This window comes from Alligator sinensis, unplaced genomic scaffold (assembly GCF_000455745.1).
Source record: "Alligator sinensis unplaced genomic scaffold, ASM45574v1 scaffold563_1, whole genome shotgun sequence".
In the NCBI taxonomy this organism is placed as follows: Eukaryota; Metazoa; Chordata; order Crocodylia; family Alligatoridae; genus Alligator; species Alligator sinensis.
Window position 1 is genome coordinate 55834 of NW_005842524.1, and position 17442 is coordinate 73275.

At 38.5% G+C, this 17442-nt stretch overlaps 2 protein-coding genes across 3 annotated transcripts in view; one reads left to right on the top strand and one right to left on the bottom strand.

The window, feature by feature from the left end:
• Positions 1 to 3061, top strand: part of LOC102384459 — a 56237-nt gene extending 53176 nt beyond the window's left edge. The window contains exons 10-11 of the mRNA XM_025213350.1: positions 1302 to 1478; positions 2670 to 3061. Coding sequence (XP_025069135.1) covers positions 1302 to 1478; positions 2670 to 2674 — 182 coding nt within the window. The 3' untranslated portion in view covers positions 2675 to 3061. The remainder of the gene's footprint in view (positions 1 to 1301; positions 1479 to 2669) is intronic.
• A 5002-nt stretch (positions 3062 to 8063) lies between these two features.
• The window catches only part of UGT8 (UDP glycosyltransferase 8), a 71300-nt gene continuing 61921 nt past the window's right edge, over positions 8064 to 17442 (bottom strand). For both annotated transcript variants that reach the window (XM_006031682.3, XM_025213349.1), the window contains exons 4-6: positions 16386 to 16462; positions 14634 to 14853; positions 8064 to 11164 (exon numbers count right to left, since the gene is read on the bottom strand). In XM_006031682.3, coding sequence (XP_006031744.1) covers positions 10801 to 11164; positions 14634 to 14853; positions 16386 to 16462 — 661 coding nt within the window. In that variant the 3' untranslated portion in view covers positions 8064 to 10800. The remainder of the gene's footprint in view (positions 11165 to 14633; positions 14854 to 16385; positions 16463 to 17442) is intronic.

Consider the following 17442-nt stretch of genomic DNA (forward strand, 5'->3'; position numbering starts at 1 on the left):
CCTTCCCCCCCCCCCGGTCATTCCTGACGGGCAATTGGCTAGTAAAAATAATATTCTTTTGAGCTTTGCCATGCGTGCTTTGATTGTTCCATTGATGTTTATGAGGCCTCATCTTCTGTCCTTTGCTCTCAGATATTGTCTGCTGGGTGCTCTGGGAATATTAAACAACTAATTGATTTACTTTACTTTAGTTCATTTTAAAGTTGCAGGAGAATTCCAACTTTTTTCTCCCTTTATCTAATTAAATTGCTTGGGCAGGGCCATAAAATGAAAGCCTATTGATTAAGGGAATGAAAGAAAAGAGAGAAAAGATAAAACATGAAAAAGGCAAGGGATTCAAATGTGGGTAGGAGTGCATGCCGCATAAGCTAAAATGGTAGCTGAGAAGATACTGTGTTTCCTGGGAGCCCCAAGAGGAATTCTGTTCAAGTCAGTGTGACCCTTTCTGTATGAGCTGAGTCATAGAACCATAGAAAAATATGGCTGGAATCTCCTCAGGAGATCATTTAGTCCAACCTACTGCTTAAGGCAGGATCAGCCCCGTCTAAACCGTCTCAATCAATGGTTTATCTAATCTGCTCTTAAAACCGTCCAACGATGGAGATTCTATAACCTCTCTAGGTACTCTGTTTAACCACCATATGCTTAACTACTCTCATAGATAGAAAGTTCATCCTAACCTACATTTCTCTTGCCTAAAGTAAAGACCATCACTTCTTCTGCTTCTGTCCCCTGTGTCGCATAGAAATTTAGAAAAAACATCACCATTCTTTTTATAACTATATTTTAGGTATTTGTTGACGATTACAAATCACACTCAATTTTCTGTTCCCTAAACTAAATACCCCTGTTTTTCCAACCTTGTTTCATAAGTCATGTTTCTTAGACATCAGTTGGTCTCTGCTGGATTCTGTAATTTGTCCATGTCTTCCCTGAAGCGTGGTACCCTAAGCTGAAGACAGTGCTCCAGAAGATGCCTCATCAGAGCTGAATAGAGTGGAAGAATCATTTTCCTTCACTTACAAGTGTTACTCTTGTTAATACAACCTGGAACACTATTGGCTTGTTTTGCAGTAAGGGTAAACTGTTGATTCATATTCGGTTTACAGTCTGTAAAACCCTACCAGCATAGCAATCTGTTACTTCAATGACATTTTTTTCAGGTATAAATGAAAAGCCTGACTGGCTAGGAATCTTTAGAAACCCCTACAGTTTTAATCTCAAATGAATTATTTTGGTGTTTATTCTGAGTCAAAATGTAAAACCTTACACATGTTGATCAATCTTTTTTATTTGGATAGATCTCCAAGTCTTCTTCTATGGTGCTGACAAAAATGCAAATGGATACCTAACATTCAGTGAGATGGAAAATGTCCTGGGAGAAGACACACCTCAGAGAGAGGAACTTCAAGAATTTGACTATGATAAAAATAGCATGTACTCATACCTTGAACTAAAAAAAGCCCTTGAACTGACAGGTAAAGACTAAAAAAAAATGTACTATTTATTTATTTTTAACCATTTCTTTCTCCTGCCTATCCATAGCTGCTGCTTCTTCCTGGAAAACAAAGGGCTTGGCTGTGCTTGGAAATGTACTAACATAGCTATTGTGGAATGGGGGGAGACGGGGGCAATATTTTAGTGTCCTCAGACAGAGTGTGGCAGTGGTATATTTCATAGTGCTGGCAGCATAAGTGACTGCCAAGTGACTCTGAGCTGCATTTTGAACTGGACTGTATAAATAATGAGAAAGATCTAATATGAGAACAAAAGGCCATGAACTGAATTTGAGTAGACTACTGAACATGTAAGCAAATCATCAAAGACAAGGCTGAAAATTAAGTAGTGGACATCAGTTCAAGAGGGAAGTGAGTAGATCTTAGAAACTGAAATGAAGACAGATTCATTAATGTGTTGTATGAGTTTTTCATGGCCATAATAAAATAAGCATTGTAGAAAATATTAGATTAGTGTTAGATTGCCTGGAAAAAAAACAACCCATTTAGGTACCTGCAAAAACGCAAAGGTGAGAACAAATGAGATATTTTGCACTCCAAAGTAATTATACTCATAAGGAGGAAAGATAATTGCATACTTACTCTTTGTTTTTGATTAAAGATTCCCCTCCCCATCTTAAAATCTGACCCCTGTCAGCATTTAATTGTTTTATTGACTGAAACACAAGAGAATTGACATTAAATAAAATCAATAACATGCTCCAAGTAGCCTCATTATGCCTGATAGATGCTTGCCAATTTTTGTTCTTGTTTCTTACAACATACCAACATGTTTTAGTCATCCAAATATCTCTTAGTTCTTGCCTATGGCACAGTTCATACATCTATTTATTAAATTATCCTCCAAGCCAAATTTCCCAAATTCACATTGAAATCGACAGGACTTGTAAATAGTAATTGCTTCATAATGAGGCACCCAAAACACATTATGAGAAGTGTAATCTTCTCCAAATGTTATTAGTTTCTTTATATTACCTAATTATGTTCTACATAATCATCTTAGTCACAAGGTGAATGTCTGTGAAGATTAAAACCATTCTCAGCAGCTACATTTAGCCCTGATCACTTTAAGAAAAGTTATCATTTAAGATTCTTTTTTCTAAAGGTACTAAGATATGGATCCATCTAACAGTGAATCTCTTTTCATTACAGAATGACTGAGAAAACTAAATGCAAGGTGGAAAGATGCATGCAATGTTCTGGATTTTTTTTAAAATTTTATATAGGAAAGAAAATCACATGCAGTTCTATTTGTTCATGTTTCTTCAAATGGAATATATTAATGGTGTAAGGATAAAAGGATCATCCTTACCTAAATATGTACTCCCTATTTACCACAGTAGTCAGTTACTATAGAATAGCCAGTGGAGAAAAACTGCAAATGTTTAATTGTCTTTATAATTATTAACATTTTAATCAAATATTAATATGAATATATGCACTTTGTTTTGTTGTATATAAGAGAAATTGGGAGGACAAAGATATTAGTGGTTAAATATGATTTAGAAACCTTTGACTTACTATTAAAACTGTTTTGCAAGGTGGGTTTTTTTTTCTTCTTTAATTTCACTTCCTCATTATAGTGTGTAATTACTGTTGCAGTTTTTTTAAAGCTCTGGCATACAGTTAATGCTGATTACTTATTCTCTGCCCTATTACACCATGTAGTAGTGTGTACATGACATAACAAAAAGTTAAATCTTCTCATTGGCATCCGAAGGATAGATTTGTAGCAAAATATTCCATAAAATATTTGTATTTCAGATGTCATCTGTGGCTTCAGATGCTGGTACATTTCAAATGACTACTTTATGTTCCTCTGTACCCAGGGATGTTTTAGAGGGGATTCTCAGATTTTTGGGAGCTCCTTGTTAAAATTCTGTCATTATCAAATTATAAGGTTGTAGAATCACAAAGAAATAGGGCTAGAAGTCTCCTTAAAGAGTCATCTAGTTCAATTTTCTGCTCAAGGCAATACCTGCTCTTAAAATGCTGTTGCACCCCAATTCATGTTGCTCCCAAAAGATCTCTAATGGGAAGTTTAACTTGGCCCACTTCAGTGTGTTATAATATGATTCTAACATAATTATATTTTATATAGGCATGGGATGCAATGCCCTTTCCATATAACACAGCTTACTTTTTTAGAACTGTATGAATATAATAGTATTTTAATAGTATTATGTTACACTTAGATTCATACAATTCTAAAAAATAAGCCACGTTATATGGAAATGTGTAATATTCCTTAAATGAAACATGGGTTGGGCAACCAACTGCAATCCAGGGCAGAAGACTGGCTAACACGTTAAGTATATTTCCTCCTATATAACTAGCACAGTCACTGAAGAACCATAAAATTAGGTGCTCAGAATATCATGCTGACATTTTTTTCCCAAGGCTCTCTGCAAGCACTTTTTTTAAATTTATGAAAGCTGTTCCTTGGACCCATGCAAATTACTAGAATGAAGCAAGTCCAAAGACTGCCCTTCTGACATGACTCAGTGGCATAACAGAATCAAGCAGCATTTTGTTCCTTACAGATTTAGAGGTCTGTAAAAAAAACAAACAAACAAACTCAGGACTCACTTATACCTACACATACACACTGAAATCTTAGAGTTGGACTTGACATCATAGAAAATAGCTGGAGGATTACTTATTATCTGCACTACTGAATACTTGTTGCAAATCAGGCTTGAGTCACATCCCTAGCAGTCTCATAGAAATCAATGGCAGGTCTAAATCACAGCACAATGTAACCCCTAATATAAACATTAAAAACAATGGGATTACAGGCATAGAAGTCCTTGCATTCAAATGAAGTTTCAAGATTGGGGCAGAGGTGCCCCAATCCTGCAAGTAACTGAACACATCCTAGAATAGTGGTTCTCATTCTTTCCAAGCTTTCTTACAAAACCAGCTTTTCTAAGAGATGTACTATGAAGCTCTTAACTTGTTAATCCCATGATCCCTAGTTTGGGAACCACTGCTCTAGAAAGTTCAGTGCTCTCAACTGCCATAAACCTTATGCTTGAATTGAGAAAGATAGTACATGCCATATACAGTAGATGGACTTGGCAGGTTCATTGCTCTTCTGAGGCTATTACGATTGTTATCTCCAATATAGGTTCAGGGAATCCTGCTGCAATCAATGTTTTGTAAAACAGGGGGACTACAAGCTTTCTGGATCAAGATACTGTGTACATGGGAAATGACACACTCAGCAACTGACAGGAAATCATGATGGTGATTTATGCCCTGCCCTACCCAGAAAAGGCTTGGAGTGGCTTACAATAGCAGATGAACAAACCACCAGATAAAAAAAAGACATCAGACTCCCCAGTTGGCACCCTAAAACTTTAAAGCACCCCACCCCATTCACTCCCTTCCATTTCCTTGCATAATGCCCAGGAAAACAAACCCTATGCCATATCCCAACTGTACTTTCTAACCCTTCATTCATACAAAACCTCTTTATACTCCCTCCTCTCCCACCTGCTCACTCATTCCCACTCTCCTGCTTCACACCCAGAGAAGATGAGCATGTCTCCCAAGCCCATACTGCCCCCTGCCCCGCTCCTCCCATAGAGGGTCTGAAATTTGAATCATGATCAGATACTATACAGAAAACAACCATTCAAATAAAGAATACTTACCTAGAATACTTCAGGAACCCTTTTTAATGCAGTCTATTTGCTTTAAACAAATTTAAATGAAGTCTATTTGCTTTAAACATTACCGCTGATAATAGCAATTATAATAGTAATACCTGTCATAATGGTGAATCAAAAGAGAAAAATAGATAATGGTTCTTGGAATGCCAGTTCCCAATTAATTAATTAATTAATATAATTTGTATGTCAAAATAGCAAAGCCAGGCTAATATACAATTCAGACATATTATGTGCCTGAGAGTTGGGTTTTTTTTACTTTTGTAAAATTTTAAAACAAGTAGAAGTGCAAAATTGTCTTTTCCCTAAATGTAATACATACAAATGTAATATCTTTTTTTTTCCTAAAATCTAAGGGATAATTTCCAAACAGTCACAGGTTAAGCAGATGATTCAGTCTAGGATCTACTTGATGTATATACATTCCTGTAAAGCTAAGATTTTCAAAGGCACTGAAAGGCGTAAATAATTACAAATCATTACAAAATATACCCATGGAATATTTGACCTGCATTTGTACTTCCAACCAGCTATTGAGTAAAAGGTAGGTTCTTGTCTTTATAGATATTTAGAATATAGCCAAATGTGGGAATATCTGAAATCCTTCTTAAAGCTCATATGAAGCTGGCAATTGACTTGATGAAAACCCAAATGCAAACCTATGGGAATATAGGATTACATCAAATACACAAATATAAGATGGTCAGGATAGATACTGCGTGTGCTTAAAAAGGAGAGTATTGCTTAAGTGGGGAACAACTCTAAAAGTTGGAATGACTTTTTTCAAATGCCTCTTCTTGACATTGAAGGTGCTGAGTCCACTCAGCTCAATCCTGAAGTATGGCAGCTGGGGGCACTTTGGACCACAATCAAATCATCATAGTATCACTGTGCCTAACGCAGAAAGAGCAGTCCAGGTCAATCCTGCTCCAAAACCACAAAGCTCCTTAGGCTTGTAGATTTTAGCTGAAAAAAATACCGAGACACCTAGTCTCAGATGGATTTTAGAAACCACTGAACATGAGAGCATACACAATAGCTAACTGCCCAATTCCTTAAGTGGCCATAGACCATGCCTAGGAAGTACTTGATCCTGAGAGCATGCACATAGTTCATTACAAAATACAGCTAGTACTGTCCACTAGATGTAATAGCCTAGTGGTTAGAGCACTCAGGAAGGGGGAGGCCTGAGTTTGAAGCCCTAACTGTGCAGCCTAGTGGTTACATCACTGCCCTGAGGAGTCTATGGTTCTGAAAGGATTTCATTTTTTGTTTTTTAACAATTGACGGTATAATTAATATGTATAAAGAGTACTGGCAGAAAGGATTTCAACCTACATTTCACCACCTTCTGAGTACTGTGCTGTAACCAGCAAACAGCAGGTTAGGCATTATCCAGTATTCCTTCTGAAGCTGGATCCTTGAACTGTCAAGACAAGGAGATATGTAGAGCCAGAGGGAGGGGAACAAAAGCAGACCTCAGTGAGTTGAATGCTGCTTTGGAATTAAAGGGGACCCTGGATTCTAATCAGGATCCTTGCACACCCTGGGGCAAAACTGCTCTCCACCCATAGCATCCACTGAATATTATGATGCATTGGTTCAGCTTCAAGAAGAGGACTGCAGAGGGGACTAGATAATGCTTAACCTGTGGCCTGGTGGTCTTGAGCTAAAACATGGGAGAGCCCTCCTCCTTCTCTTCCAACACTTAATATCGTGGTTTTTGTTGGGTATAATTTTGTGATTTCTACTTGCCTAGAACATGCACACATAAAACCATACACCTTCCAAGCCACAGCACAGCCTAGTCATGTACTTCCACACACTGTGTTAGTGCCAAAACTAGCAGTTATGTAGCTGTATAATTGCCATTTATGCATGTAAAGGAAAAAATAATTCTGTTCTTAGTTATTTGTACCTGCACAAGAAAACATAAAAGGCTACCAAATAAAAATTCTCCTCGGTCTAATAGAAGTAGTTAAAACCATTTCGCACTCACTTTCCATGGCTATAAATGACTACTCAATGTTCAAGTGAGTAGAAAATTCAGGCCTTTTGTATTTAAAACCCAGCATCCCAGCAATATCTGTATTTTACTAATTCTATAATTTAAGTGTCCGATTGAATGCCAAAGACAAGCTAAAAAGCAACCTTTCTAAAAACAGTTTGGTATAAAAATGCATAATGGATGTATATTCCCACAACATACTAAATTAGAATTGGCTCATACATGACAGCTTTGCTATTTAGAAATCAAATATTTGATCTAATATTCTGTTTGTTAGTATTCCCTAGAGATGCCCAGATATAACCACTTACAGATAGGGGTGCACAGATATAGATTTTTGGGGCTGATACAGATAGCAGATTTTTAAGGAGGCATATCAGCTGATACCATATCTGATTTCTGATATGATATCTGATTTCCCATACGCAGCCAGGCAGCTTGATGAGCTGCATGCAGTTTGTAAGTCTGTTGTGGTGGAAGGGAAGGGGCATGGGGAAGATTGAGGTCCCTGTGGTAAGGGAGGGACTGGGCAAGGGCAGGTGCTGCCTAGCTGGGGCAAGGCAGGACACGGGAAGGAGCTGCGGCTCATCTAGGGGGCACAGGGGTGGCTCCTGCCACTGTTTGTACCCCAGGAAGGCATGGGGGAGAGGGGGCGTGTGCTGCCTGGATCTTCGTGGGGCCGGCTGCAGCTGTGGTCTGGGGCCAGAGCGGTGCTGGGCTCTTCTCGGTGGGGTCTGGGCCGGGATGCACTCAGGGTGGGCAATGGCAACACTGGGAGGAGGGGTTGGGGGAGCTGCAGCTACCTCAATGTTTGCCATAGCCCCCCTCAACCCACCTTCCCAGCGCCACCTGCCCCAAGCACAACCCGGCATAGCCCCTGCTGGGAAGAGCCTGGCACAGCCCTGGTCCTAACCCACAGTGGCAACCACCCTTCCCTGCACAGATCCATGGGCACATGCCCCCCATGCCCTTCCGGGGTGCACGCAGTGGCAGGAGCTGCCCCTCCCACACCCCCTGGAGGAGCCACGGCTCCATCCCGCACCTTGACCTGCCCCAGATGGGCAGCGCCTGAGCCCCACTCCCTCCTTCACCATGGGGGCCTTGATCTGTGTCCCCATGCCCCTTCCCTCCCCCCTCCACTTCCACCACACCAGACCTACCAGCTGAACCCAGCTCTCCAAGCTGCTGGACTGTGCTCCTTGCTGCCTACATACTGTGCTGCGGCTGCGTGCACGCACCAGCCATTTATTGGACAAATTATTGGCCACATCAGGCCGATTTCCAATACAATTTTGTTTATATCGGTGCTGATCTGGTACCGGACCAGTGTATCAGTTTACCTATACTTACAGACATTGCCTCACAAAAAAACAGCTTATTGCAAACTGTATTTTATTGGAGATTTTAGTATTAACTGTTGGAAAATCTTAAACTCCCACACTTTTTAACTTGGCAAGGGATTCAGTGGAAGTCAAAGCTATAATCTTTGTCAACAATGCTTTCAATAAAAAGAATAAAAGGACCACAAAATATAATAATATTTGGTTTCAAAGCAAACTGTGAGAGAGAGCGAGCATATACTGTATGGTACAACATATGCATATTTCAACATATGTATATATATACACACACACATTTTGTGTTGGTTAAAGTACATAAACAAAAATATCACACATTTGAATAAAAATGTACTTGCAACAACAGATTTTCTCTATTAAATCCATGTTTATTGCTTAAGTTTTATCACAGTGGAGATTAAATTATGCTTAATCATCCGGTCAGTGCTTTTGTACCTTCTTCAATGCCAAAAAACATTAAAACCAACCCATTCATACACTCTAAGTCCTTTTAACATCCCACCACTCATCGCCTCTATATGTTCCTTTAGTTGCCACATACCGATAGGATTGTAAAAAGATATAACTAACAGGCTTATTTATAATACCATATTCTTCAAGTATTCAGAAAGCAGTACAAATATCTGTACTGTACATTAGAAACATATTTGTAATGTTATTTATTGCTATAGGATAGAGGCTCCTGATGGAATGATAATGAAGCATTACATCACTGTGTATGAAGATGATCTCAGCGTTCTGTAATTATCACAACTTCTCCCATGTTAGTGAACAACACTAGATAAATGGGTATCTTTCTTTTCTCTTCCAGACATGGGATTTCAAACTACAAATAAATAAAGCATACACTCACAACATGTGTAGTGCAAATTCCAAGTAAACAGAATGACATGGAAATAAGCTCATAGCTGCCAACTTTGGTTCAGCAGGGCAGTTATGATTTTATGCTCATTGCTCTGCATCGCCACCCTCAATTTGAAAACAATACAAGTCCCATGTCAGCTACAATGATTGAAAGAGATTGTTGTGGGGAGGGACCGTAGCGGGGAAAGGAAGAGGCAATCTCTATGAACTTTATGCTTAGTTTGCTAGGTTTAATGTCATGCATGATATCAAACCTCTAAGTATACATTGGTTACCAACCCAGAGAATAGCTTCCATCCCACTTTCAGAGAATTATATGTTGGCAACTATGTAACATGGATTGTGTGGCCCAGACCAGTATAAGGTAATATTTTTTCGTTTTAACTATTGAAAGAGAACATCGATAACATTGTGATTTAGAAAAAACTTAATAATAACATCATAATAATTCATAGGAAAGACATTCAACTTTTTTTTTTTCAACAAACCCCAAATAATGGTTTGATTCTGAATTACTCCAAGGCTGAAGTAAAACCTTCTAGACTGAACTCAAGGCCAGATATTTTTTCTATTTTATGAATTAATTATGTTTTTCTTAATTATAATTTTACCCACATAGGCATATTATTCATGGGGGGAAAAGCACAAAAACTTAAATTGCAATTTTTTATGGAGAGCATAAATAATTTAGGTAACACAAAAATGTAAATAAATAAGAAATGACAACTTGTATGCTCTCTCATCCTTTTCTCTAAAGCAGTCAGAGAAAAGAGGTCTAGGGGAGAAAAAAATGCAATTTTTACCATTTTTCTTCAGTGCTCATTTTTGAGAGTGTTCTTTTCTATGGCTGCTTTCTCAATCTGCAACTTGTTAATTGCTGCGTGTCAACCACTGGTAAAAATTACTTTATTTAAACATCATTCTTACAAACATGTCAAACCTTCAACCAATATAACACAGAGCTAGCTCTAAAATCCGTTAAGCTAACAGATGGATATATTACAAAAAAGGAAAACTTTGCGCGTAAAAAAGAAACCTTTCCTTATCTGGGACATACACATTCAGATATAAAAACTGAGAAATCATAAATATGGTCATTGAATTACTTTGGAGAATTAAGGCTTGTAAAAACATCAGTGCCAAAATAACCTCTCTGCATCAGTATTAAGAATATAATACATTTTCTATTTTAGGTTGTGCTTTTTTTTGTTTTAAGACTTTTCTTAGTTCTGTAGAATTCCATCACATAAAATTACATGTTGTAGGGGAGTGTTAGAACTGTTTATTGAGGTTTTATTTTAAGTAGTTGTTAGACTAAGTTACAGCGATAAAATTCAATTATGGATCTGATTCGTTACTACTGTACATAGATGGTTGGCTCATTTCACCTTTTTTTCGTGTTTAATGTGGCCATTTCTTCTATATTTGCCATTTGGGATCCCATTTTGGTAATGTCCATTAACGGTGCTATGTTCATCATATGACCAAAGATGTTTGCTCTTTTTGTGAATAAACTTTGCAATCCTGGCCAAAATGTAATAAAATAAGGCAGCACCAAGTAATACAACACAGGTGATATCCAGTAAGAAATACTGATATGAAGACAGGCTGTAAACAGCCGCACGCAGATGGTGTGCTCCGTTGTGGCGGAGGATGTAGTTAATCCAGTATACTGTCCGATTAACAGGATGCCCAGGTTGGTCTCTGTGAATTTCAGACAGCTTCTGGGCCTGTTGTTTGTAGCTGTGTGGGAAAGAGACAAATCAAGTGACAAATTAAGAACATTACCTAGCTTTCAGTCTTAAATATCCCCATAGCTCCTTGGACATATCTGAACAGCATGGGACACTTTTGGGTAAGTCGTATAACTGAGAATGGCAAAGAGTAGCAGTTGCAGCTATTTCAGGAGCCCTCGTACATCATGGTAAATCCTCTTCAAGGTAACAGTAAAAAGCATGAAAAAATGGATATTAAAAATGCACGTTCATGCACTGATATAGTGATGTTTACCTCTGTGAAGAGGGTTCTAAAATGATACAAAGGTCTTGTGCTGGCCTGAATTTCATACTGAATATTAACTGTCACACTGGAGATGTTTCTCCCTCCCTCTATAAGTCAACACATAAAAATAAATCTTTTCTTATCTAGAATACACATACAGGCGACCCTCGCCATTTGCGGGGGATATGTTCTCGTATCCCCCGCGAATGACAAAATCCGTGAATAAGGCACTGCGTTCATGAACGCAGTCTACATTCATGAATGTAGTGTCCTCAGCGGCTTGGGGGGTGGGGGGAGAACACGGCTCCAGCGGCAACGGCGGGAGCCCGGTGGTGGCGGCAGGAGCCTGCTGGCAGCAAGCACAGAGCTCCCCCTGGAAGTGTATAAAGTATATTTAAAATGTGGGTTCGGCATTCACGAATATTTGAAACCGCAAATGCCGAACCCATGAATAACGAGGATTTCCTAACGAGGTGCAATACAGTGTTCATTTATACTCCTGTAGAGACATATTCTTGTAAAGTGATGTTTCACTATCTCTAATGTAGTTTTAACAGAACAGCTTTTTATATTATATAATATCAAATCTTCCCATTTGGGACATGGATGCCAACTTTTAGTTTTTAAGGAAAAGAACATCCCAGTCACCTGATCATAGAAGACTTCTTTCTGCTTTCTGTTGCAGGACAAGGATATTACTAATTAATAGGACTTTGACTTCTTACCTCAGATTGTGGATCATAAAATTCCCCAGCTATTTTTCCCTTTAATTAAAATCTTGTTACTACCAACTAATTTATTTGGTCATAGCTTTGTTCTATCCTAAAAAAATAAAAGATTGCCCACAAACCCTGTCCCATCAATTCAGTAAACTCTGCTCCGGTGTATTCTAAAAACTCCTACAGTATAATGCCTTAGACAACCAGCTGCAACATTCAACTACTTAATTTAGAGAGATTATGTACTACAAATGACAAGGCTGATTTTGGAATATTATCTAAAATACAACCACTCCTTCTCTAACACTTTAATATTATTGAACACTATTGAACAAGAGGCATTTAGTACTTCTCTAGTCTGATTTTTCTTACATTAGCTGTGGTGTAAACCCAAGAATGCTCCCTAGAACATGAACTATTACCCATGGCAGTGCTGTTCTGAGCCATATGATATTAATCACACAGTCAAAGGCTACACAGGCAAGCTGGTTTTGTTCACTAACAGCTGACAGTAATTTATTATCAGATATTGTAACTTCTCCTAGGTCCTTTCTTCAAGCCCACACACTGGTGGAACTTCCTTTACCACAAGATCATGACAGAAGCCACATGCTTTGGGTTCAAGTCTCACTATCTGTCACATATAAAGTTTCTAAAATCTATAAGAAGAACATTTCTACATTCTTCTATGACTAGAGAGCCGTCAGGCCTCTATCTCGTCCCCATTATTGGTAAATCTTCAGACAATGTAGCAGAGAGAGACTAGGTCTGATTCAGCCAATGAATTTTAGAATGTTGGTCTATAAAACTCAACAGGAACAACACATTCCTTCCATGCACAAGAAAACAGAGAAGGCTTTGGCTACTATATCACATTCATGTCATCCTGATATTTTACCTACATCTAGGTCAGGTAATCGTATCATTGGATCCTAGGTATTTTACCCTTCATGCTCATGCTGAATAGTGCATTGCCTGTCAGACTATTCAGTCTCCAACCTGCCAATGCTGAAAGCTCTTTCTGTTCTCTTTCTGTCATTGTATGCCCCAGAGTGGATACCTTATCCAGAGTGTCTGGATAGTTACTGCCAGATTTAGAGGAAAATTCAACTAATCAGCTTTATCCTGTAACTACCAGGTGAACGAGGACTCCAGATACTAGACGAAGATGGGCAGAAGGAAGTGATTAATATTCAAACTAAGTTGGAATAATGTGCATATGAAAAAATGACCACAACATGAGGTCCAGCCATGCTATCATGAAATCCAATTCATGAATCAAAACTTTTGCTGAATCCAGCTGAATTCTGATGCACACTTGATCCTGCAGATTCATAATCTTTTGTTGTGATACAAATACTTGACTGACAAACCTCCATAACACACCTAGCCCAACCAACATAAACTACCTGTTAGGAAGGGCGGGGGAACAAAAACCAATATAAAACCCTTAAAACCAAGCTACTGAATTTAAGGACAAGATAGGCAGAGTCCTCCTTCATATCTATTTTTTTTATTTATACCATGGGACTAATAAACTTTAAAATGTGAATATTCCAGCTGATGGAGCAAAATATATGCATAAAATATATATTTAAACCTCCAAAGGAAATACTGCAAACAAAAGATGCCAACACTTTTTACTAATAATGCCATCATAACAGATATACTGAGATATCATTTTGCAGTGTGGGATAAAGTGAAATCAAGTTCTATGTTTGTTTTCATCATGGCTTTTCTCCTTGGGAAATAAATGGTGAGAGGTGAGGGATCGTCTTGTGACTGCTGAACATTGTTTATTTTTGATCTTTGTAAATAAGTTAAGGACGTGTGATATGACAGAAAATGTTCTTGATATCTGAAAGATTTAGCAGCTTCACACACAAGATCACATTTTAAAGGATCAACTTTGTGTAACAATGACAATGGGCACATCCAGAAAAGCACAGATGTGCAGTATGTGGCGCCACAGAGACGTCTCCAGCACCCAATGCTGCACATGCCGCATATGCAGGTGTTCGCTGCACTGCTAGTTTGCAGCGTTGGGTGATGGGGAGGTTTGACCCCAGGAGATGCTGGGGTCAAAAAAACCCATGCCTAAAAAAAAGTGGGGCGGTGCACATGGCAGCAATGCGTGCCACCCAAAACAAGAGCTTGGCCAGCTGGATCCATACTCTGGCTGCTGGCCAGGCTCCCTCCTACAGGAGTGCTGCAGCTGCAGCTCCCAGAGGCCCCCAGGACCCCAAGTAAGGCTGCTGGGGCCAGCACAGTTGCTGGCCTCAGCTTCCCTTACCCTACCTGGGGCACAGTGTACCATTGCTACTTGTCCCTGGGGAAACACACATTCCCACTTGTGGGTCGCACCAAAAGACTGTATTATTTGTGCTCAATTGTGCATACAAATCCTGATTTGCATAAATATTTTAATGCACAAATATATTTTTGTAAACATTTAACACACAGTTACAAATTAGAGAAAAACAATTCTTTACCTGGGATCGTTAATGACTTTCACAAGAGCTTCATACAATTCACCCTCAGTAATTGTCTTCCAGTTTAATAATATTCCCATGCCTTTGGCCTGTACGCGGGTCATAGTATCATAATGGTCTCCAAAAAGGGGAATTCCTACCACAGGCACCCCGTGGTACATGGTTTCAAAAATACTGTTCAAACCACCATGACTAAGGAAGGCTTTAATGTTAGCATGACCTAAATAGAAGAACAGTGAGGTAAAGGAAAGAAAATGCTTTACATACATGAATATATTATAGTCACTGAAACTATAGATGTAAAAGGCCAATTACTTCATTCGTCAGCTTCTGCCAATCTAATGTGAAAACCAATAGGAAATATTTTACTAAATATGTCCCAACAAGTGCCAACTTTCCATTGCTTTGATTAAAGAAGGTACATTTAGTTGCTCAAACTAGGTAAACATATGCTTGCGCATCTTCTTAAATCAAGGCCACAGTTATTTTGTAATACATGTTCTCTATTTCCTCATAATCTAATATACAAAATGAGGTATATCAACAATGTAAAAATATCATTTTACATGAGTGATTAAAAATAACTGATATAAAGTATCTACTGTTGGCTGGCTAGTGTTGATTATTACCATTGGTACACCATTTTAAATACATTGGGGATACTATTCTTACTCCTAATGACTCTTAGACATTTAATGACACCACTATGGACTCTTCTTTTCTCTTATAGGGCTTGCTTTGGGATGGCATGGTCTAACTGTAATATTATTTTATCAAATGGTACCAAGCTCTAGTAGTAGAGCCAGACTCAACCCCATATTAGTCAATTAATTTCCACACATTTTAAATGCAGATAGCTAAGTCACTAGAAATATGAGCAGGGAACTGCATAACCAACAGAAATGCTGAAGAGACAGACGTTTCAAAAATCCTGCCTCTGTTCCAGACATACAGAGCGTGTCTACATGTTGCCCTACAGTGACATATCAACATGATACGTCGCTGTACAGTGAGCTACAGAAACTTAGCTATCACATGTATAGCACGTTGCTAGGGCGATGTAGTGGCAAAATCTATCCATGCACCATGCGCATGATGCAATAAATGCCCATTCTGCACCATGCTTTAGTATTTCCAAAACAAAGTAAGGAAGTACAGCAACATGTAAATGTGCCCACAGTCTTCTACTTGCAGTCTTGAGTTAAATATCTATATGGAATTAGGAACCTAAGTTTTCCCTTCATGTGTGGATATTTGAGTGACTGACTCTTTTCTTTAAATGAATGGCTGGTGATGGTGCTACCTGGTCTTACAGAACAGCCTAGATGTTAGAACATGATCCAAAAAATGGGCTGTAGGCCATCCTCAGCCTGATTAAGGATTGTGTGTCATAACCACCACGCTGTAGGACAGGTTGGGTGGTACATTCTTGACCCCCCACTCTCACCCCTGTTCAAGGTAAACTACTGAACAGATAAGATTTCCAGTGTTATAGGGCTAGGAGGACAGCAAGCAATACTGTAAGGAAACCTACTTTCCAGTCACTGATGCAAGGTTATAACCAATGACTGCCTAATGCAAAAATGCATACACCATCCTGGAATAAGGGACTGGAACCCAGGACTTGACCTTTCCAAGAAGGTGCTTCATCCTGGTGTTTTAAATAACTGATTTTACAGTAAAACAGTGTTAAGTGTCTGAACTGTATACACCCTGATTTAAAAGATTCAGGCTACTACACTGTGTACTCACCAAGGAGGTCATTTTGCGGTAGCCATTCTATAAGTTTTGTATTGTTTCCTAAGTTCTTCGGTTTGTTTCCTGAAAACCTAAATTAGACATAAGACAGAATTATTTCAAAATGAATTCTCAAAACTCTGAAATTGATAGTCTTGAAATATACCATCAAACTAAATGGTCCCTGAATTTTTAATAGATCTTCACCCCATGTAGACAGGACTTAATTCAATTTCCGTATAATGTAAATATCTCAGCCACACAGCTGAAATACTGTAAAGTAACTGAACAAAAACTACAGAATGATTCCTTAATTACTCAATTTTCCTGTACTATTGTTGGCAGTGTGTGTGTGCGTGCACGCGTGTGTGTAGTTCTTTTGCAAAACCCGTGCAATATACAAATCCTTCTATTCTGATTGGCTGAAGTCTATTAAGTAGAGCGGGACATTTCCTTAGCTCCGCTTTAAGTGTTCTCTGATTACTACTATCATTTATATTCTTTAGTAAGAACTCCTGAATCAACATGTCAAGAAGCCAACAGGTAGCTCGACATTTGAGGACCTCTCAGCTTTTCAGTCTAAACTATCTCCTGATACTAATTTAATTTGAAAAGGAAATGCTGTTAAGAGGTAGGAGAAGAGCATGAGCTAAGTCAGCTAATTAGAAAAGATACTAGTAAAGACACCGGAGGGAATCATAATTTCAGGCAGCCCTGTTTGCAGTGAATACTACTTTCAAAGGAGCTTGAGGTTGTTAGGTACCTAACTCCACTTAAAACCGCAACTCAGTTGGGTTAATTTGACAGTTCTAGTCTGTAGGAATATATATAATGAGTCTGGTAAATGTTTAAAGATTTATGGCAGTCACACCCATTTAACAGGAGAGATGGACTCAGGACTGCATGATAACTATGTGAAGGTGTCCTCTGTTAAGTTGGTGACAACCATGTAATGGGTTAAGGCTCTTTGGCTCAAAGAATATAGTTATTGCTTTGTAAGTAATAAACTTCCACATATTAGCAGTAAAATAATGTATATGTTATTTTAGAATTTAATTACGCTACAAGTGTA